This window comes from Cuculus canorus, chromosome 1 (genome assembly GCF_017976375.1).
Source record: "Cuculus canorus isolate bCucCan1 chromosome 1, bCucCan1.pri, whole genome shotgun sequence".
NCBI classification, from domain to species: Eukaryota; Metazoa; Chordata; class Aves; order Cuculiformes; family Cuculidae; genus Cuculus; species Cuculus canorus.
In genome coordinates, this window is record NC_071401.1 from 134,691,250 (window position 1) to 134,713,410 (window position 22,161).

The 22,161-nt window shown below is 43.1% G+C and overlaps 2 protein-coding genes across 7 annotated transcripts in view; one reads left to right on the top strand and one right to left on the bottom strand.

The window, feature by feature from the left end:
- The window catches only part of LOC128852641 (uncharacterized), a 23,229-nt gene continuing 1,068 nt past the window's right edge, over positions 1 to 22,161 (bottom strand). For 2 of the 5 annotated variants that reach the window (XM_054070794.1, XM_054070784.1), the window contains 6 exons: positions 21,512 to 21,866; positions 16,887 to 20,621; positions 7,680 to 7,873; positions 6,382 to 6,483; positions 5,015 to 5,126; positions 1 to 4,462 (listed from right to left, as the gene is read on the bottom strand). In XM_054070794.1, the coding sequence (XP_053926769.1) occupies positions 4,361 to 4,462; positions 5,015 to 5,126; positions 6,382 to 6,483; positions 7,680 to 7,873; positions 16,887 to 17,111 (735 nt within the window). In that variant the 5' untranslated portion in view covers positions 17,112 to 20,621; positions 21,512 to 21,866 and the 3' untranslated portion in view covers positions 1 to 4,360. The remainder of the gene's footprint in view (positions 4,463 to 5,014; positions 5,127 to 6,381; positions 6,484 to 7,679; positions 7,874 to 16,886; positions 20,622 to 21,511; positions 21,867 to 22,161) is intronic. The other 3 variants (XM_054070804.1, XM_054070799.1, XM_054070811.1) reach the window with 3 other exon arrangements.
- TTLL1 (TTL family tubulin polyglutamylase complex subunit L1) overlaps positions 20,996 to 22,161 on the top strand; it is a 20,448-nt gene continuing 19,282 nt past the window's right edge. For both annotated transcript variants that reach the window (XM_009569980.2, XM_054070771.1), the window contains exon 1: positions 20,996 to 21,081. The gene's annotated coding sequence lies outside the window, so the exon portion shown is untranslated. The remainder of the gene's footprint in view (positions 21,082 to 22,161) is intronic.

Genomic DNA, 22,161 nt, shown 5'->3' on the forward strand with positions numbered 1-22,161 from the left:
GCCATTCCTGACCAAACCTCTGAGGCTGCTTAGGCTGACTTAGCCCTTCAGATGACTTTTCTTGATGGAGCAGAAAACAGCAGCACTGGAAACTTTGCAGAAAGATTTTTTCAGGGGCACCTTTGGACAGAGTTAACCCTGTGGTACCAGAGTGCTGGGAAGGAGGATTTGAATGCTGGGATTTTGGTTGTCTCTATATTTTTGACTGTTTTGGCAGTTAGTACATTTACCAAAACAGGAGATGAGCTGGAGAGTCGTGGGTTGAACTGAGATCTCCTGGAAGGAGCTTCCCAGTTCCCTGTTGGTACTTACTGCTGTGATGGATGAGGGCTGGTGGCAGGTCCCTGGCTGGTTGGCTGCAGAGAGAGTACTCGCTGCCTCCAGCACCTTCCTCAGGGCCTGCAGTGCTTGAGGTGGCCCCAGGAATGGCTTTAGCACGAAGTCCATGGGTTTGGATTCCGTAACCAACCCTTGGTTTATTACAATAGGTATGGTTGTGTTCCAACATTGTGCTGCCTGTGAAAGGTATGTGCAGGGTGCACAGAAAATGTGTTCTTGCTTGGATTGCTCTTTATAAGGAGTTTTGAAAGCTTTAGGAAATACAAGACTGGTGTTTGCTAGAGGATCACGTACAAACAAGCAGGGAAAGGTTATATTGTGCACATAGCACAGCAGCTATAGGTGTAGCGTGACCTGAGGCTCCAACTGAACTCAAGCTTTTTTTTTTTCTTTTTTAATATTTGTTATTTTAATTATATAGGTGACATACATATATAGGAAAAATTCAAGGTATGTTACTTAATCAAATAGCCATGCGTGTCTTCAGTAATGAATTATGAAATGCAGAATAACTTCCAATTACATTATTGATCATTTCATAATTTCACATTTGTGAAACAAGTTAATTAAAAATACTTGCCTCGATTATAATTGCTTAGTGGAGCGTGTTGCTAAACAGGTCTTTTGTGAGCTGAAATTGGCAGCTGAGCCTACCTCTACGGCAAAAATTCCACTTTTAGCATGTGTAAACTTTAATGATTAGTAAAATACAGAAGAATTTGCCATCCTAATCATTGGACTGTGAGAGGCTGCCTGTTAAGAGCTGGGATTACTGTAAAGAAAACTACTTCAGTGAAAACTCCCACGTTGCGGGCAAAGTGTTAATTATTCAATGAAGCATACCAAAGTTGTCACTAGGTGGTTAGAATATCTCAGCTAAATCACACACACTCTCTCTCTCTCTTTTCCCCATCATTTCACTTTGCCTGGAATAAAAGCTCTTTCAGAGAGTCATGCTAAAAAATCTCCATTTGCAAATGCAGAATATTAAGTAACCTCTGCACCTTCAGCTGCAGTGTGCCAAAGGGATGCCTGTATCCTAATAGTGTCCCACTCTTATGGGCCCTGTTTAATTAGTGGCAAGAAGGAACCGTAGCCACTGTGCAGGTGTTTGCCTTTCTTCTGTGCGCTGGTTGAGCTGAATGGAAGGAAGCAAGGTATGTATTGCTGAGGCTGCTCCTCACTCACCCTGATGCCTTTAAAACCAGAATGTGAGTGGGATCATACTCTTGTGTGAATGTTGCAATTTATATCTGCTAGAAAAGTGTGAGGGACACCTGCATTGAGAGAATTTGGGGTCTGCTTTCAGGTAGTGCCTGGCAGTGTGATGTCACATTGGTGAATGGCTGTAAATGAGCCAAAGGGTGTTTTGTGTTGTAAAATTTGCCTGTGACTGGCCAGAGAGCAACATGTGGAGTAGTGAAGGATCCTGGATCTTAGTGTTGTTATCTACACTTTTGTGTAGATATTTTTTTGTTATTTCTTTTCTGTGCTTATTCATCTATCCTTTCTGCTTCTGGAAACTGAATGCTTAAGATGTGAAAAGTCAGTATGGTTCCTACACCTGGGAACAAACAGAAACAGAATGTGGAAAAAAAGAAACCAAATGCTCTGTCACATGAGGAAGTGTGCAGTGAAAAAAAAAGAAAAAGACTAGGTGTCCCAAGTCACAGCACAGAGCCTTAATGAAACAGGTCTTTGCTCAGCTCCACAAGTGAGAGGGAGGCTGGTGATCACTGCTCGCTGTGGTACTCCAGTTTCTGCTGTTTCTTCTTGCGGATGCTGTTTGCTTTGTGTTTCACTTGCTTTGTTGCCAGAATTGTATTTTTTATGCCATGAGACTCTGTTTTGTTCCGTACATGCTGGATTCTGAACTTCCCCCTCTTGTGATTCAAAATGTTACGTTACTGATTGCAAGAGTGTGAAAAAGCAGAGTCATCCTGCATAGCACTCAGACGGAAGAAGCAGGGCAGCAGTCTCCCATTTATCATCACTCCCCTGTGCATAATGCTACTTATCTAGAAATAACTGACCTTGTTCGGTGGTGGTAGAGTGACTTAGCCAGGAAGAATAATTTCTTTGGCAGCTGATGATTCTATTACATGTGCATAGATTGTTTATTAGACTCTTGATGGGGATTTCTAGCCTTCACTAAGCAGTAACTTGGATGTATTTTCTATCACACTGCTGTTACAGAGTTAAACAGAGCAGTCAATTTACTGATGAAACTTTGGTCCTGTTTGTGGTTATAGGGGCAATTCAGGTGGGCAGCCTCTGGCCTGAGAGAGACTAATGTTCCAGATGCAGCAAGTGTGGTTTTCTAGGAAAAGCTTGTCTCCCTCCTGCTGAAGGGCAAATCGGCTCAACGGCAATTTGAGAAAAGGCAATGCTAGAATACGTGCTGCTGCTGCTTTAACTTTTGGGGTATGCTGGAGCCATCACCCTCTGCTTGCCTTCTTTACATACCTTCTTTTTGCTCTGCATTTTAAGTCTGTGAAAGATAGTTCAAAGTCCTTTAGCATTAAATGGCCGAATGAAATATTATAGTTGAACCTTTTTTTCTTTCTTTTTTTTTTTTTTCTCTTCTTTTTCTGCACCCAGAAAAATTTTTAGAGACGGGTGGTTAGGATCATAATGGGATTTGGGCACCATTCATGAAAGAGGAAGCACGTTCCTCAACCTGCTGAAGCTTGACTGGTTTGGTATTTATCTCCACTGAAGAAGAGACGAGTTCAAATTCCTTGTCTGATTTAAAGCAGGGACTCGAACTTGAAACTCCAGCCTCTCTGATGAGTGCTTAAATCACTGGGCCATTAAATATTGTATTTTCCTGTTTCAAAAGTGCGCTAACTGTAGTAGTCGCTTGACTGGGCAGGAAGCAGGTATCCCCTCTGCTGAGGGGAATACCCAAACCACAGAGATGCACTTTCCTTTTCTCTCACTGAGACTGTATGACTGCACACAGTGAAAACCAGCTTCAACTGCAGAAACTCGAGAAGGTGCACCCATATACAGAGGAAATCTTGGTACAGTTGGGGCATGTTGTTGAGGGAGAAGAAACCCAACTGTGTCCCAAGAGTTGCCTGTGAGGTGTGCACGAGGGACACCAACACCTTCTCCATCCTGTAAGTTGTGCTTGTGTTTCCCTTAGTCATCTATTTCCCCCTGACCACATGCCTTCCAAAAAGATGTGTGGCATCAAAAAAAACCCTTCCAAATTCAATCAAATTCTTGGGTTTTTTATGGGCAACTCAAAGCTATTGTTCGGAAAGAGGCAGAATAATATAAAACCTATTAGTAGATTTCTGAAAAATTCTGAAAAAGTAATCATAGAATCATTGGTTGGATGGGACCTTAAAGATCATCCAGTTACAACCGTAGCTTGGCTTGAGGGGCCCTCAAGTACCAATCCAAGCAAATTGTTTGCAATCTCATCCGAACCACTCTTTCCCAATAAACTATTATTTCATATGCTAATTTTACTACATAAATATCAAATAAAGCCTGTCCTGTAGTCTTAGATAACAATATCTTATGTGTGATAGCACAAGGTTGGAAAGTAAACAAGATAACACTGCAAAACATTTGAAGCAACAATTTAATTTTTTAAAAAGTATCGTGGTTTTAATCTTTACTATCACATTTACAGTGTTAAAATTTAAAGGATGTCCAGCATGCCTTCAGTCCTCTCCACATCCAGAATCTCTTTAAGAAACTTGCTTATATGAAATAGACACTTTATATTGCATTAAAACAAACACAAAACAGACAGACTTTCTAATCGCCTGGAGTCACAGTTCAAAACTAACAAGTCAGGCAGTTACCCAGCAACAACCTCCTTATTTTAAACATTTTTCTAATTAAAAAAGGTATGAAATAGCAGTGACCCAGCACTACCCTAGGTTTTAAATATAAAAGAGATTTTTATCAGTAAATTTGAAAAACAAACCAGCTGCCACCACCTGGGTGATAATGATACTGGTCAGAGTCCAGCAATGACCTCCTATTGTTATGCTTTGTGTTAATTCTGCAGTCCATAATTCATGGCCCACCAAAAGGCAACAGCAAGCAAGGCTGCAGGCACCAGCTTCTGGCAGACGCACCTGAAAGGAAGCTTGCAAATCTGCGAGAAGACAAGGGAAGGGAATTAGAAATAACAAGAAGCAAAAAGAAGGGGCAGAAAAGCTAGCAGGAATGCTTGTGTCAGTGTGAAATGGAGAGTACACTCCAGTTCTGCCATGGAAATGCACGTCGGGGTCTAGTTTTTCTGGTGGCTACTGCAACTGCTGCAATGGCAGGGTCATACCCAACCTCTGAAGAATCCTCTGGGGTAAATGCAGGATAAAACACCACGGGGAGTGGGCCTGCTTATCTCCCCTAAAGCCAACCCTTAAAGCTTCTTATGGTGGGAGACACCTTCCCTCTGCATGGAGCCCCTGGGAGTTGTGTGAGCCATGGGCAGCTGTTTGCAGACATTTAGCATAGTCTGTCTGTAAGTGAGAACTTTCAGCCTAATGAGAAAAAATGGGGCAACGGAGGGACACCAACAAACTAAGGAATAAACCCAAACCTAGATCGACGTTATATGCTTTACTTATTGATGCTTACATGGAAGTTAGGTATTGCTGTTACCTACTTGTCAAGAAAAAGGTGGGAGAAAAGGGAGATGGCATACCCAGCTTCCACAACCAATGATCCTCTTTGTCCAGTTATTGTTCAAAATCTTTCCAAAGCTTCTTATAACACTTTTAAAAATATTCCATGTCTGGAAAACACTGATAGCAGCCCTGATGATTTAAACAAAAACAACAAAAAATAAAAAAGCATGAGAACAGAAAATTTTATTCTAAAAATTGGCAAATAAAATACCAAGGTTTAGAAAATTACAAAAGAAACCCAAAACTCTAGTATGGTCCTTCCTGAAAGTCTACATGTACATGTATATTTCTCAAAATACTTAGGAAGAAGACCTGGCAGTTTAGTAGGGCTTTGAACGCTGAAGATAATTTGGTTTCAAAATTAATTGACCACTAACATAGAATCATAGAATAGTTTGGGTTGGAAAGGACCTTAAAGATCATCCAGTTCCAACCCTCCTGCATGGGCAGGGACACCTCCCACTAGATCAGGTTGCTCAAAGCCCCATACAACTCACCCTTGAACACCTCCATCACACAAGGAAACATGCAGAAGAGCTCCTGAATTGCAATCATCATTCTGCCTTTGGTTTTTTTTCAAACTTAGACCAACACAATCCAACGAGCGCTGTTGATCACTAATGAAACAGAGTTGGGGGCAGCAATAATGGATTGATACAGCAATCCCACAGGGTCTCTCCGGAACACGTATCCAGCTTTATTGAGGCAGAACTTAGATGACTACATGCTACGTCCAGGAACACGGCTGTAATTGAATTGCATTCTCTGTAAGTCTGCAATAAGGGACCATCCTCTCCCTGAAGCAAGGTGAGAAGAGGTAGAACTGCACGTGAGTACTTGGGGGTTCAGCATGGATTATGTATCTCAGGTTAGGACACTACTGCACGTCCAGTAATTTGCAGTTAATTAGCTCTCCAGGACAACACCGTCAATCACAGCAAATAAAACACAATTCAGACTAGTCTGGCCATGTTTTCTTGTATGTGCATGAGGGGTTATTTAACACATAGTAACATGTTAATCCCTGAAACATCACACAGGCTGCAGACCTCTTATTGCTCAGTTGTGCTTAAACACGCGTCTAAGACAGAAAACTACTGTGCTACTGTGAAATGTAAATACCAAGAAGTTATTTAAATGTTTTGACTGTAAGTGGCTGCAGTCTGTGGAAATGATTTACATTATAAAGCTCTTCCTTGTAAAACAAGCTGCAGTATCTGTTTGGGTTTTTTTAAGTCCTGTATGAAGCAGCAGTAGTAGTAATAAAATTTTTTACTTTGTGTACATAAACATTATTGTTTATCTAAGAAAACATTACTGCTTATCTATCTAACATGGTTTTTAAAAGGACCAGGAGACTGCCAGTGCCAGTAAGGCCACTTACCCACGCGCCAGGTGAAGTAGCGTATCTTCCAGTTTCCTGTGGTACATCCTGTTAAACTCATCCCCGATCAGGGCCAGCTGATGGCCAACCTGAGTAGCTGAGCTGTAAGGCATTTGGGATGTGCGTGTTAGAGGAAAACACTGCAAAAGCATTTCTCTGAAAAGCACTCTGCAGGTGTCAGGCACAACCCTTGCAGCTGGACTAAGCTGGGCCTGTACAAGTGGAAAGTTAAAAGTTTTTTTTCCTTTTATTTATGGTTTTATGATTAGGCATCTTGCACCCATATTTATATGTAATGTTTTCATAAAAAGCTGGATATTTGGCACTTTCAAAAAATCATGTTGGTTTTTTTGGGTGTCTAATCTCTTTATACAAGGCAACAGAATTCTTGTTTGGGTTGCTTGTTTTGAGGTTTTCTTTTCCCCAAAGTCAAAATATTGAAACATTGTACAGTTCAAAATATTTCATCTTACATAACTGCCAGCTTTGTCACTCAGCAGGTTTACCCCAGTGATTTCGATAACACAGGTCTCCAGCTAATGGGTGGTGCCAGGGTATGAACTGACCAAAGCCCAAAGTTTCTTAGGGATGTCCTGGGTTGGGCAGAACCTTGAACTACTATGTCCGTGGCACATGTTAATGCCAAAACCAGGTTATGCTTCCCTGATAAAAATTTCCAATTGGATTTAGTTTCTCATAGACACACATCTTTTTTCTGTTAGGTAGAAAAATAATGACTATATGTTTTTATTTTAACTTGTATTTCTGCTGAGATCTGTTTATGAGATCTGTTGAATAGTAAGTGGGCTTAAGAGCTTAATTCTAAAGATCTGCTTAAAACAACTTGGGCTTGGTTTGGTCAGTCCAACAACAACAGAAAAAAAAAACCAAAACACAGAAAGGAATTTTCAGAGGGGGGAGAAAGGCAGTCCCTGGCTCTTGAACTGGGGAAAATGTATGTATGAGATTAAGGAAAAAAAACAAAGCAGCACTATTAGTTTGCTTTGAGAGGCGCCTAGAGAATTATGTAAAAATGGCTTCCTCAGCTGCTTGCTACAACAGGTGGGTGTCTAATGAAGAGCCACATCTGTGTCCCTGTGTGGGATAAAAACTTGCAGACATTTAATGCAGCATAATCTTGCATGGTCAATTGTAAACACTACAGGTTATCTATTCCATTTCCAATGGTATCCACTATGATTATTTGGCTTAGCAAAGTCCTCTGGAAATCTAGGGGTTTGTATTTGGGGGCAGGGGGAAGACAGGGAGGAAAGAAGAGTATTAATGCAGTGTGATACCTGATATTAAACTCCATTTGCTCTGTGGTGTCTGGAATTGTTTGGAGGTTACTGTAGGTTTCCTCTTCTGGTGCTCCATTGGGGTAGCTGGAGAGGACAAAATGCCCGGGGATTCTTCTTGTCTGAGACATCTTATTCTGCAATGAGTCATGAAAGACAATCCCGTGGCTTCTTGTAATGCAAGGTCTTTTCAGCTTAAATGGAAATTTTTTAAATTTTAAAACTTTTTACTCCTCCAGTCAGAACATGAGTGTCACTACAGTAACTATTCTGAGCATACTCAAAGGAAAGTTTCAGTGACCCAACAGATGTACAGCCATTCAAACATGCAGCATTTAGGTGGCTGCTGCTTCATTTTGTCTCAAAACAGCCTAGAAATTGGAAAATATAGATAAATATAGCTAGTGTAGATAAGTATAGTTTCTCAGTAGTTTCACTTAGTACAAGATGCTTTCCTGCGTCATTTGCAACAACCTGCCTGGCATTAAATAACTCCAAACAATGTAGATGCCCGGGCAGCAAAGTACCTAAAACAGACAACTTGAACAGGTTTTCCTAAGTCTTTAATTTAGGTCTTAGCTTACACATCTTCTTCAGCTGGAGGCCACCAACTTGGAAATTACAAGTAGCTCACCATGGAAACAGACTATTACAAAGATTTAAACAGATTAATAGCTTTCCAAATGGAAGAGTGAACAGTAGGAACCGCTAAAAGAAGTGGAGCTGTCTGTTCATACAGTGGGGGAGTTATTCACAATCAGTAGCCAGGTGCATGTAAGCACCTCCTAAGAGGTGGTCATCTTCTCAGCAGAATATATGGCAAAACTTAACAGGTTTCAGCATAAAAGTGGTACATCTGCAATATTGCCAGTATTTGGATAACACTTCCCTGAAAGCACTCAAAAGGTTCAGTTCACCAGCAGCAGAGCTGATGTTTTTGTAGTTGTTACGATTGTTTTATTTGGCTTACCAAGAGAAATGACATCAGAGCTGTGGGCTGGGATTATTTCAGAGTACATGCACACCCTCAGGCAGGTATAACTCCTGCCTTTTGGACCTATTTACTGCAGCGGAAGGACTCTGCCCATTGTCTCGAAGGTGCCGGATGATGAACTTAATTACAATCTTCTGGAGATGCTCTGTTTTTATTCGGCACGGTTTTGGCCAGCTCTTTTATGATCTGTTTGCTTGCCAGTTCCATCATTACAGAAAAAAGCCCCTTTGCCAGTGGAGTGATCTTGGACAGCAACAATGGGGATTGCCCCCCAGCTGGATTCTTTTCTTTTTTAAGCATGCCCTCTGTGGTTTAAATGAATAAAACTTGCATAAAACATTCTCAGGGTTGGAGCTAAACCAAGCAACAGGTATCTGTCATAATGCTGTTTGGCAGGGATTTGGTTTGCCACATTTCTGCAGTCCTTTTTTCTCCAAGTTTTACACTTGGAATGAGGTTGGGGCCTTTGTGCCCCGAGGGAACCTTGATCTTCTTTCAATGTTTAGATGAAATTTACATTTTCCACAAACAGAAGTATTAATAATTCATATGTATCCATTACTGCATAAGCAAACAGACAGAAATGTGATACTAAATAAATGAAAATACACTTGGATCGTCAGAACTGAAGGCTCCTCTTAACCAATGTTTAGGGTGGCTGGGGAAAACTATGCTATGGACCAGTTTCTGATGGGTAGATATTATCACATGTCCTATAGTTTGTAGGGTTTTTTTTGTTTTTTCTTTCTGTTTGTAACTTCTCTGCTCTACTCATATAGATGCTTATAATCTAGGATTTAAATATATCCAGATTTTCTGAAGAGCTGTGTAGTTTAGCAGTGACAAAGAGGAGATGTAGTCAGGCCTTCTGAATTTTATTGTGACTGCTATGAGTGAGTCGTGCAACCCAACCCTGTTCCTGAGGGGAAATACCATGGTCCTTTATTCCAAGGGGGCAATCGTGGTTTTGTAAGAGTGGCAGAACCGGAACGTATTTTGCAGCTGAGTTAAAAGTCTTAATCAAATAAGATCATCTTTTAAAGAGAGACAGTAGTTTCAGGTGCTGTAGTTGCTTCAAGAGATGCCATCCTGTTTTAAACACTTTCTGTATGTGTTGCTCTGTCTGTCTCCCCAGTCAAAAATAATGAAAAAAGGGTAATGTCCATGGAGGGATTTTGAGCTTTCCAGCACCATACCTGACTTCTAGATGCCCAGTCACCCCAAGGACTTTATAGCTCTGAATCAGGTGCCAAGGCTCCTGATACACATCCCACAGTGAAGCTGTGTCACTGTAAATAAATCCATATTCACTGAGGCAGGGACTTGAACCAACTCTTTTTCCCAGAGGAACACCTAGACCAGTGGGTTACTGGGTCAACAGCTGGTCCCATTCCCACAAATGCAGCCGTGTCCATTTTTTGTGCAAAGTCCGATGCAACATATATACCATTGCATATGGACTGGATGACCTAGGGCAGATCCTGGTTTGAGAGCTGAACCAGAGCCCAGCCAAGAGCTCCAAGGCATCCTGAAGATCCGCAGTACAAAACTACGAATAGCTAAGCAAAGCCTGGAGAATCCCAAGGATGCTGAAGTGCTCGCCTGGATATCCAAAGTGTCAGATCTTTGGATGCAGTTAGGCTCAGTGGACTGCACAGAGAAACAGCCCAATTTGGACTTTTTGAGATTAAGCTCACACATACCAAGCAAATGTTTAATGATGGTTTTCTGTAATCTATGGGTAGCACAGGGAGATCCAAACAATGGGACTGCATTAATCATGTTTTTTCACAGCTTATAAAGTTGTTAAAGGTTTCTAGTAAAACAAGTACTATAGTGGATAAAATGTATTAAAACCCAGTATAAAAAGTCAGCTGTCTATTGCACATGTATACAACTATTCTTAGCCTTTACAACTGTGCATTGTGAAAAAAGAAATCTAAAAAAATGGTATTTTCTTTTTCTCTCTTGGGTTTTTTTTGTTTGGTTGTGGGTTTTTTTTTCATTTCTAGACTAGATGCTAGTTTCATATTCATAAGGACATACAATGGGAATGTCTGTGTCTGTGAGAGATGAAAGCCGTGTTCTGAAAAAAACCTATAATAAGTTGATGCACTACAGAACTCAGACATGTAAACAAACCATACAATACCAGGACAAAAGCCCAAAGCGCAACATATGCTACCTCACACCTGTTATGATAATACCTTCCACCCACAGGCTAAAAAAGAAACTGTTGTAGCTGTTGGGTCATGCTTTCCACAACTCAGCTGCAGCTTGGTATGCTGGCTTTGCCCACCAATCTGTCTCAGCGTAAGGGCAATCCAACAAAGAGAGGATTTATAATGTATTTTATGGGATGGACAGTGTTGAGGCAAAGTCAGTCTGGTAGGGTTTCTGTTTTGAAGATGTACAGGATGGGTCTAATTTATTTTCAGAGCAAAGCTTAGCAGTTGCCTTCTTGGCATGGAAGAAATGATTTGAGGCCATTTACTAATTTCTGTCACCATTTTTAAAAGTTAGGTATACAGGCACATATAGACATGCACGTAAAGTTGCATTAATATGGACCTGTTCTGTCCCTCAAGTCTGGATCCGTGCAGAGCTGGACAAGAGGAGCATGTCTCACACTCTACGGACCCTTCTGGTTCTCCAAAGCAGGAGGTGTTAATCTTCTACCACACATCTCACGCTTTCCTTCCTCCTCACAATTATACAGAACGAAAAGGCAAACTGATTTTAGTTTACAGAAGCCAAGTGGTCATATGTGTGCACGAATAATGGTTTGTCATTTAGGGAGCAGTGACCACGACCAAGCCCTCACAACACCTCTGAGGCAGCAGCAGCAGGATCCCATGCCAGTGGCAGAGGTAGTTCCCAAACTAGTGACCAGATCAAAAAGCTCATGTTCCTATGTAAAGCTTTGACCAAGCAAACTAAAAGCTTAATTTCAATAGTGAAATGCCTTCAGCAGAATAAATAATGTATTTCAAGTTAAATACATACTTAATGTGTTGCTGAATAGAGGCCTAGACCCAAATAAATAAGAAAAACCCAGCCCTCCACATGCCTAATTATATGATGGAAATTATGGCTATTTATAAACACAATTATGGTTGAATAATAAAGCATCTTTGGTAGAAAGAGTGTGTTGATGCTGTCTTTCCTTTGCAAAATCATTTTTTTTCTGTTTGTGTCTTTTCTCACCTAGCAAAAGGGGAACAGAAAATCTTCTTGAAAAAGGAACATGTTGCTAAACCAAGTACGTTGGCAGGTGAGTGGGGAAAATAAAAGGTCTTGTTATTTACTTGTAGTCACTTTGAGTATATTTGCTGTGGTTAATATTTTTTAAGAGGACAGGCACAACGATACCTCAGGATAATGCACTGAATTCATTAATTACAGTTTATTTATGTATTTTATGACTCATCTACACTATGTGCACTTTATGTCTTATGCATACAATCTTGCATATTTTGTGCAGATATGACACAGTAAAGCTATTAATGATTCCAATAACGATTCTCAAATTCTACCTGCTGCCCATGCAAACTAAATTTAAATGAAAAACAAATAGAGGCTTGGTTGTTTGCATATATACCTCCAATCTACAGCCAACTCTTTCAAAACATGACATCATCCTCGCTGTTGCAAATATAAATCTCTATGCCGTGTTACAAGGACAAGTCTTCAATAAAATGACCAAAGATTAAGAACCGGTTAAGGTTACAAAGAAATGGTGATACTGGGCACTCAGGCTGCTGTAGTGGGAAGAATATACTCTGTAAAACTCAAGGTGGATTTCTTATTTTGGTTTTTTTTGTAATTCCTAGGCACTCCTGTCAGATTAGCAGTGGTTGCCCTCAGCTTCTTGACCCTCCTCCCTTGCAAGTCAGAAGCCATAAGCCACCAACAGCACACAGGCAGCGGGAACCACGGCCATTGCTACAGGATATCTCTGCCCCTTCCCTCGTAGAGACACCTGGGCTTCCAGAGACTTGCTTCCTCAACCACTACCGCTCGCGGCAAAATATCACAAAATATCTCATCAGTTGATGAGAGGTTAAGTCATCATTATTCTTTTTTTAATAGTGCAGGTCAGTTCACCCAGGTTGCTGGATTAATTCTTAGATCAGTATCAGGTCAAGGAGCAAAGATAAATTAATTCTTTGTCTCATACTGTGTTCCCAGCCAGGTTAACATCAATGACCTTGGACACTGTTTATGCATAAACAATTCTTAATATTGCCTAAAACAGCTATTAAAGGCACACCGCTGGAAATCTAAAAAATACATGCTCTACTTCTTACATTTTATTTCATTTATGTCTTTATGCTCCATAAGTCACTATTAAAACATGCCTTCACTGGGAATTTAACACAGGCTCTCTCATCTCAAAACAGGATAGGAATTGAAATGTTTAATTATATTTTAAAATAAAAAATGTATTCCTTAAGCAAATCCTCTGACCTCAGTAGTGAAAGAAATGCATACAGCGGACTCTAAATGGAGGAAACCTTTTGAAGTAAGAAGCTTGCACAGGTATTTCTATTTCCGTCTCTGCTGAAAATGTTTAAGGGGCCCTGACTGAAATTCTGAGTCAAGACTTCAAGAATCTCTCAGGATTTTTATGCATCATCAGCATTTGCATGTTGTCTGTTAGTGCGCACAGAGAGCACCAGTCCTTGCTGTAGCATTGAATATATGACTGTAGGGAACAACCATAGATTTCCATCTTAAAAAGTAGACAGTACAGTTATGTCTGCATTAAAAAGCCATAACTTGATAACATTACAAAGTATAATTTTCCTTGAAGAGTCTACTGATTCCTTCAGTGCTCACCAATCTATTTCAATGGCTTCTAAATACTCAGAGAAACATCAGGGTTCTGCTCTTATTAAAAGAAAAACATGAAATTCCCAAGAAGTTTTATGGGAAACAATAAAAATACTGAGAGAAAAGTATACTGATAACGAACTGAAACAAACAATTCCTTTTTTAAAAAACCCAACATTTTCTGCCACACAGATTTTTGTTCTGTGACAGCACCACATGTCTCAGATATGTTACCTTTGTCCCACATGTTCACAAAGAGTTAAGGTTTAGATTAAGTCAGAAAGCTTCTGCTCTAGCATTTATATTTCCTTTTCGAAACATCTTCGGCCCTTCGCACTTCTCAGTCTCTACAAAATGTTGCGACTCTTTCATAATAAATAAGAATTTGTTTAAAAATTGTTACTTGAATTGCATGGCGAAGTTGGGGGAGGCAGGTATGACAATGTTTATAATTCAGTAATCCATAACTGAAATAAAACTATGGAAAATGTTTCTTTGTTCATTTATTCTAAAATTTTGTAGCTCAGATATTTCTATTTTTGAAAGCTCCTAAAATAAGTGATGCAGATAAAAAGTTGTTATTGGTGGTCAGAAAAGCTCACACAGTGCTCATAGTTATTAATACAGTTAAATAAATAAAATTGGAATACTTCAGTAGAACATTAACATCCGTTCAACCATACTGAAAAAAACCAACAAATCTGATGTACTTAAGAAACCTTTGTTCTACCACTCCATCCACTTGAAGTATGAAATACCTTCAACAAGCCTGCTGGAATCTTTAGCAAGCAGACTATGGAATTCATGCCTTGATATTGACTTCAGAATTAAAGGATGCTCATCACCATAATCTGTAAAAATACTTAGGCAGATGCTTAGCTTCAGTGGACCAAATAATCTTCTTAATTTAAACATGATCACTCATATTCTTAAAAAGCTGACAACTTTGGGGATAACTATGAGCTGCGTTTTCCCTCTCCTGGTCCCCCTTAGTGCTACACAGCACAGCACACGCCCTGTCATGTATTGCCACCTTGCACCTCCATCCTGTCCCATTTAACTGGGACACGTTGTTGGACTTGTGGTCAGAAAAATCAGCAACCTCTGTGATCATTGGAGGTCTTCTCCTACAGGTGCCTCCGAGATCCCATTACTGCTGCCAGATTGGGAAACTGTTGATTTGCCGGTACAATGTCACTCTTAAGTCTAAAAACTAAAATTTAACTCACTGTTTATGCTGTCTTTCTTGTTCTGCATGTCAGTATAAAGAATTAAAATGCCAACCTGCTCTCAGTTTTACTTAGCCTTCCTGTATTGGTAAAACAGTAAAAACATTGATAACAATGTTACAAACACTGCAGATAAAAAGACTATGACTTAAAATGTAGTTTAACTACAATATTTTAGTGGTCTTTTTACATAATAAAATTACCGAGTTACCAGTGGTCAAGTGTATTCCACACATCTCGCAGACAGCGTAATCAACAATAGGATCCAATGTACAAAACCAACCACGAAGAGCAAACGAAGAACGTTTTAAGTACTGAAGTCATCTTGCCCCAATACAGCACTGTATTTCTTCAAATGCAATGTGTTCTTCACCCTTTTGGTTTTGCATATTTGTAGCCCTTACTCGTTTAAATTTTTATTTCGGTATTTGGCTTCCTAGTTTCATTTCAGACCCGTACTACATTAGGAGATTTTTTACTACTCCCTTTGGGACAGGATCAAGCTCACAGTTAGCATCCCACCCCTGCCAGCTCTTGCTTTGGCTAGCACGCTGTTAACCTGCAGAATCTGAGCCCATTTCATATTTTCTTGGTCATCTCTAAGAGGTCTCACAGTCACTGGCCTATCAATACAAAAATCCTTAAAAAGAGCTGCCACAGATACCCACCAACCAGGTGAAGCAGGGAATTCTTTTTAATTTCTACTTTCAGAGAGACAAGTCTCTATAGCAGTGAGTTTTGACATCAGAAGAAACCAAATACTTTGAACAAACACTGTTTTTTTCTTTTTCATTATACTTAGTCCTAATCCCCGTTCAACATTAAATGGGAAAAAAAAAATAAATCACATACTGGCAACACAGTAACTGAAAATAACTTTGCCCAAGTACCTATGAGAGAAAATGGTAACAGAGAGCATTCTATCTTCCTGCTATAGGTAGGTCTTTCTGCCGCAGCCTAGTGAAGCTGACTCAGGTCAATCCTAACTTTGCCATTTACACACCTAGAAATCTCCTTAATCACAGAACTCATCATGCTCCTCAATCACTCCTCGTCAAATGACTTAAATGCTACTGAGTATTTTACTGCCCTGCGGATTTATTTATCCCCCTCTGTTGTCGCACATCACTCCTGATATCAGAAGCACCGTTGTGAACGCATACATATATGGGAAACAAGTTCTTCGGGAACATTTAGAGATGTTTTTCAGTGGCACATTGCACTGTACCTCTGTGACTTATTTTGAGGGCTTATTTCCTGCTTTGCTAACAGTGAAAGTACACGTACTCTGCTCTTCATTTGCTTACAAGACAGCAGCAGAGCCTACAGCGCACGGGTGGCCGCAGCATCACTCGGGAGGTAACTCGCGTCCCTCTCCCAGGCTCAGCCCCCGGGACGGGCTCAGTGCCTACCGCCCGGCCCCCGGGATTCCCCGCCGCCCGCGGGGTTTCATAAACCGCAGCGACCCATCCTCTCCGAGCCCAGAGATGCTGCAGCGCCAGACCCCGCGGAGGGACATGGGAGCGGGCAGCCTGCGGAAACCTGCCGGGATACCCCGCCGAAACCTGCCGGGATACCCCGCCTTGGGCCGGAATAACCCCCTCGGGACCGGGATATCAGTCCCCGGGCCGGGATTTCGCCCTCGGGCCGGGATAACTCCCTCCCCGGGGCCAGAATATTCCCCCTCGGGACCGGGATATTCCGGTGGAGGTGCATAGGAGCGGGCACTCTGCGGAAATGGACTGGGATATAACCTTTCGAGACCGGGATAACCCCCTCTAGACTGGAATAATCCCCTCAGGACTGGAATAACCCCCTTGGGACCGGGATAACCCGGTAGAGGTGCACGGGAGCGGGCCGTCTGCAAAAACGGGCCAGGATACCCTCCTAGGGACAGGGACATCCTCCCTAGGACAGGGATGCCCCGCTTCGGACCGGGATATCCCCTCTCGGGACCAAGATGCCGCCCCGGGGCCAGGCGCGCAGGTGCCCCGGCGGGTCCCGCCGCCGCCCGGCCGTTCCCGCTTCCCGCCCGCCGGGAGCCGCCGCTCACCTCGGCCGGGCGCTTCGCCGGCAGCCGCCCCCCGGGGCGCACGGGCAGCGCCGCGAGAGAGGGGAGGGGGGGTCCCCGCCGCGCCGGGCACTCACCGCGGCTCGCTCGCAGCTGCCCCTATTGTCCGCCCGCCGCAGCGCCCCGCCCGGCCGCACCGCCCCGCAGGGACTGCCCGCCGCCCCGCACGGGAGCGCGGCGAGACGCGCCTCGGGGGGCGGGGGCGGGGCTGGGATGGCTCGTTTGGATGGACGGCTCCGCCGTGGGACAGCAGCCACCACGGGGGGGAGGGATGCAGGCACCGTGGTGGGGTGGGACAGCATCACAGTGGGCTGGGATGTAGCCACCACGGTGGGGTAGGATGAAGCCACCAGGGTGGGATGGGATACAGCCACCACAGTGGGGTAAGGAGCAGCCACGACTGTGGGATGGGATTCAGCCACCACAGTGTGAACTCTGCAGTCACATAGGTGGAGATACCGATTGGCACAACCAGGCCCTGCAATCCCTTTTTGCCAAAGGATCCCTGTTTCAAATGGCTTCTCTCATCTTTAAGCAGGCCCAAGGGTTTCCTTCCAGCCTATTCTGGCTGTGGGCTTCCTTGTGGGTTTGGTTTTGGTGGATTCTTTGAGGTGCTCCTCAAGAATCCCTTCAGGCTTCAATATGTATTTCGTCACTTAAAGATAGTCTTTAAAAAGTTGCAAATGTTGTGGAATTGTCAGCTTTTGAACAGAGAGAAGCAGGTTTTCCTCTTAGTTTGTTCAGCTCAGCAGAAGATACGCCTGCATCCCCAACTGTCCCAAGTGTACCTGAGAAGAAGGGTGCAGGTCACAAGCAGAAGAAGCCCTGGCAGCACATCCAGCGTGGAGTTGCTGAGGGGTTAAAGGGAGAGACCTCTACGGAAACCCTGCTGACCTCTGCCCACAGGGTTTAGTGAGGCTGTGGGATTTGCAGTGTTTTCCTTTTGTGATGTTGATAGCAGTGGGATGAAGGATGAAGTCAGTATTGCCCATCCCTGGAGAGCCAGTTTAATGCAGAAGAGCCTTAAAGAACTAAACCCCCCTGTTGCTCCACATTTTATTGTCATGCCAAACAGGGGACTTTATCAGGCCCTGCGGAGGGTGGACTTTGCCCTCTATTTACAGCATGAGTTCATCTGTGCGGGGCGAAGGTAAACACCAGGAGATGCAGAGCAGTGGCATAGACACGGCGCTCCACCTGGAGCTGGCATCTCTGCAGACCTCCACGGCTAAGTTTCTAAACGTAGGAAACTGCTTCTGTGTGTGTACACTTAGCAAACCACTTCTTTTTATGCTACATGTAATAATCCTCCTTATGACATGGATGTTTTTTTCTCATCTGCCAAGCTCTTTACATGAGGTTTACTCATCTGAAAAACGAGCATGACTGCTTATCTCCCAACTCCTGCCAAGGAACCTGTTTGCGAGGGTAGTGTTTACATTTACACATGCAATGCACCAGATGAAAATTGCCTCGAAAGTACAATATAATAAAAGAGAAATTAGTAATACCACTTCTTGCCATGACTTTGTCCTATTTATCAGTTCTGATATTTCAATTTTTGTATTTACTTTTCTTCATATTGACAACAGTTCCCCTCCCAAAACCAGGCTTACTTTAGTATATACAGGTAATCAAGCTCAATTGACTCAAGCTTAAAACAAAATACAATACCCAAATGTCATTGCAGGAGTGATTTCTGTGGCACACTGATGCTGCTACAGCTTTTCCTGATACAGTAACAGTAAGCATTACTGAGCTGTTCTCAAATTCTCCCTTGTTGGAACAATAATGTTACAAAGTGGAGATGCATCAATACTAAAACCAGAGCATCTATTATTAGCTGTGATGTAATACTGTCAATGTAATTTTTTGAGAGACATCAAACCAACAGCTTTTATACCACGGAACTACAACCCTGATTAAGGACTGGTGAATTAAGCTAAGACTACAACATAAAACCAAAAAAAAACCCCAAAAAACAAAAAAAACAACCGTTTCTGTACTTAATGCATTATTTAATACATTTAAGAGGTGTTACTTTATCAGCTTTCCTCTGAGGTCTGATGGATGCGGGGACAAAAATGGATGGATAGTGAGGAGAAGATGCAGGTTCACTTTTCTTGCTGCCAGCTGTCAAAGCAGATGTACCTTTTTGGTCAGAAGAAGTGTGTAAAGCCTGCTCTGTGCTTTCTTCTGCTGCCAGAGGTATTGCAGTGCCTAGAAATTTCCATGGCATGTGACTGAAGGAAGATATGCTGCATTTTGTGACTGCTTTTGTAATTAAACTAGAGACTATTTAATAGTTCCAGGTATATTAATTATTAAATGCAACTGTTTCTTTGTATTATTGTATTTTTTGTAAGATTTCTTTGTATTATTTGTAATTATTAAATGCAACTGTTTCCTTGAAACTGAGCCTATTACCATGGGATGATGTGGCAAATCACAGAGCATATTTATTATATTCACATCATTTGGGGAATGAAGGCTCCTAGGGAATATAGATTTGTATCAGAGTTACTTGCTGTACACCAACACACTGCAAACTGCTTATTTCTGCCTCTGTATTGATGGATATAAGTAATTCATCTTACAGAATAAAGTATTTATTTTACCTTTATTTTTTTTTCCTTAGAGGTTCTTCAGATCTCTGGAGTTCATTATATAGTAGCTTATAATGGCTTTAAATTGGAAGGGGGGAAGATTTATTGTAGACATTAGGAAGAAATTCTTCATGATGAGGATGGTGAGGCACAGGTTGCCCCAGGGAAGTTGTGGCTGCCCTCTCCCTGGAGGTGTTCAAGGCCAAGTTGGATTGAGGCTTGGAGCAGCCTGATCCAGTGGAAGATGTCCCTGCCCATGGCAGAGGGTTGGAACTGGGTGGGCTTCAATGTCCCTTTGAAACCAAACCATTCTGTGATTCTGTGATTGTTCTATATTGAGCCTATCACAAAACATCAGTAACCTTACTACGTATCCGGTATCTTTCACATACTCTCTTATTTTGAACCCAGTTTTGTATGCATAATTCAGGCTTCTCTACACAGGCACTAACACAATAACTTTTCTGGTACTATTTCTCTCACCTAGTTTTCGCTGTGAATTACAGTTGTTGGATCATTTGGGGGAAAATTCGCACACTTCCTCAGGACAGCAATAACACAGGAAAAGTTATTCCCGCAGCCATGTGGTAATGAACCTCTCAGCACCTGATCTGCTCACACAGGTCCTTGTGCTTTGGCATCTGAGTGACCTGTTTTTTTTTCAGATATTCTGGGAACATCTAGGCGTGTTTTGACAAGCCATGACCTTCCGCAAACCTCCTTTTGCTCATGATCAGGTGTTTGTCAGTGCTATTTTTTTTTTCTTGATGGTTGGCTTAAGATCAGAACAGCCCCAGGCACTGTGGGCGATGGCGGGAGGGCTGGGCAGGTTAAAGGGTCCCTTGCAGTCAGGCTCAAGTGTGGTGGCGATACAAGAAGTAGTTACTATTACAAAAAGTAGAATATTTTGATTTAAGCTAAAGTAGAGTTAAGTTTCCTCTAAGCAAATGTGTTCTTTGAAAGTTAGACAGAATGTCCGACAGCATGTTTTTTTTCCAACAGTGTTTTTCCAGACACTGTTCTTTCTCTGGAGATGACAATGGCTTGTATTCAGCGTGGTCTGTGCTGAACAGAGGTGTCTGCTCCTGTGATTCCGTTTTGAGTTTTCTTCTGATCTCCAAGGCAAGCTCAGGCAGAGCAGAGCCAGATCCAAATTAGCACGAGTTGTTGACTCTTTATAAGTTCATAATAACATTAAAATTAGACCTTGAAAAGTAACAGAATATGCATAAGATTTCTGGGGGGATTTATACACATGTAAGTGGGAAATCCACTGTGTCCCAGCTCTGGTCTGGCTGCACACAATGGATAGAGATCGCTCCCCGTGTTGCCCAGCCCTGACAGAGGGTGCTGCTTTCCCAAACTCCAAACGGGTCTTAAAGAGTTTTATCTGCCAGCATTTCGACACAAGCAGCAAAGGGCGGGCGAGACCACTCCTCGCGCCGCAACACACCACCCACCCCGGGACAAGATGGCGGCCACGGCTCCGGCCCGCGCGCTCGCGGGGCAGGGCCGCTGCGCGTCCCCCCGGCAACCAAGCGTCTTCTCCCCGGCCCGGAAGTCCCGCCCCCACCTCCATGCGCGTGCAGTTTGCCAGGGAGCGACGTCCGGAAGGGGCGGGGCGGGGGAGGAGTGTGGCGATGGGAGCGGCCGACGAGGACTAGAGGTGAGTGCGGGTAGTGGGGAGGTGTCCGAAGAGGGACGGGCAGACACAGACGCAGAGGGACACAGTCATACAGACATACACACACAGGCAGACAGACACAGTCATACAGACACACACACATACACACACACCAACAGAGAGACAGGCACAGACAGACAGACAGACGCACACCCCCACCCCCCAACAGAGACAGACAGACGGGGACACACACACACACACACACACACACACACATACCCAACAGACAGACAGACAGACCCCGAGACACAGATACACACACACAGGCAGACAGACACAGACAGACCCCGTCACCCCCGACAGAGACAGACACACACAAACACAGGCAGGCATACATAGGTACCCACATGCACAGGCAGACAGACGTATGGACAGACAGACACACGCAAACACACGTCCCTATCCCCCATACTCAGCCTCAGTGCCTCCTGCAGCTGTTGCAGCAACTGAAGATCCCTGTGTGATCGCAATGGAAAGGGTGGTAATCATCTCACCCAGGTTTCTCTTCTGGGCTCGCTCTCAGAGGGTGTGTGGAAGGGACGGGGCGTAAAGCCAGACTGGGTTGGCCTATTCATGCAACTGTTGCAATGTGGCACATCACAGGTGAGGAGTTGCGTGAGGCCCCAGCCCAGCCGCCTCTGCTGTGGTTCTCTGCAGGAGTACATGGCCCGGGGATCTCCCCACCTCAGGCTGATCTCCTTCCCCTGTATCTCTTGCTTCTCTGGGCTCCTCGTTTCCCACGGCTCAGGGACACGGTTGTTTCATCACTGTTGGAAGCAAATAGAGCTTGCTAAATCAGGAATCTTCATCTGTGTGTAGACATCAGCACCGCTTATTTACACTTTGCAGAGTGAGAAGTTGGTCTGCATTCGGCATGAGTAGCTTCCCTAGTGGCGATAAGTCCCAGGAAGAATGACAGTAGGGATGCTTTTGGGTGTCACGGTCACTTCATGAATTTGTGTTGGTGCAAGAGGCCCTTGCCTTGGGCTAGGCTGCTGCCAGCTTCATTATATTTACTTGCTATTGCTGGGACCAGTAAAGGCAGTGTTTTGAGGAAGTCAG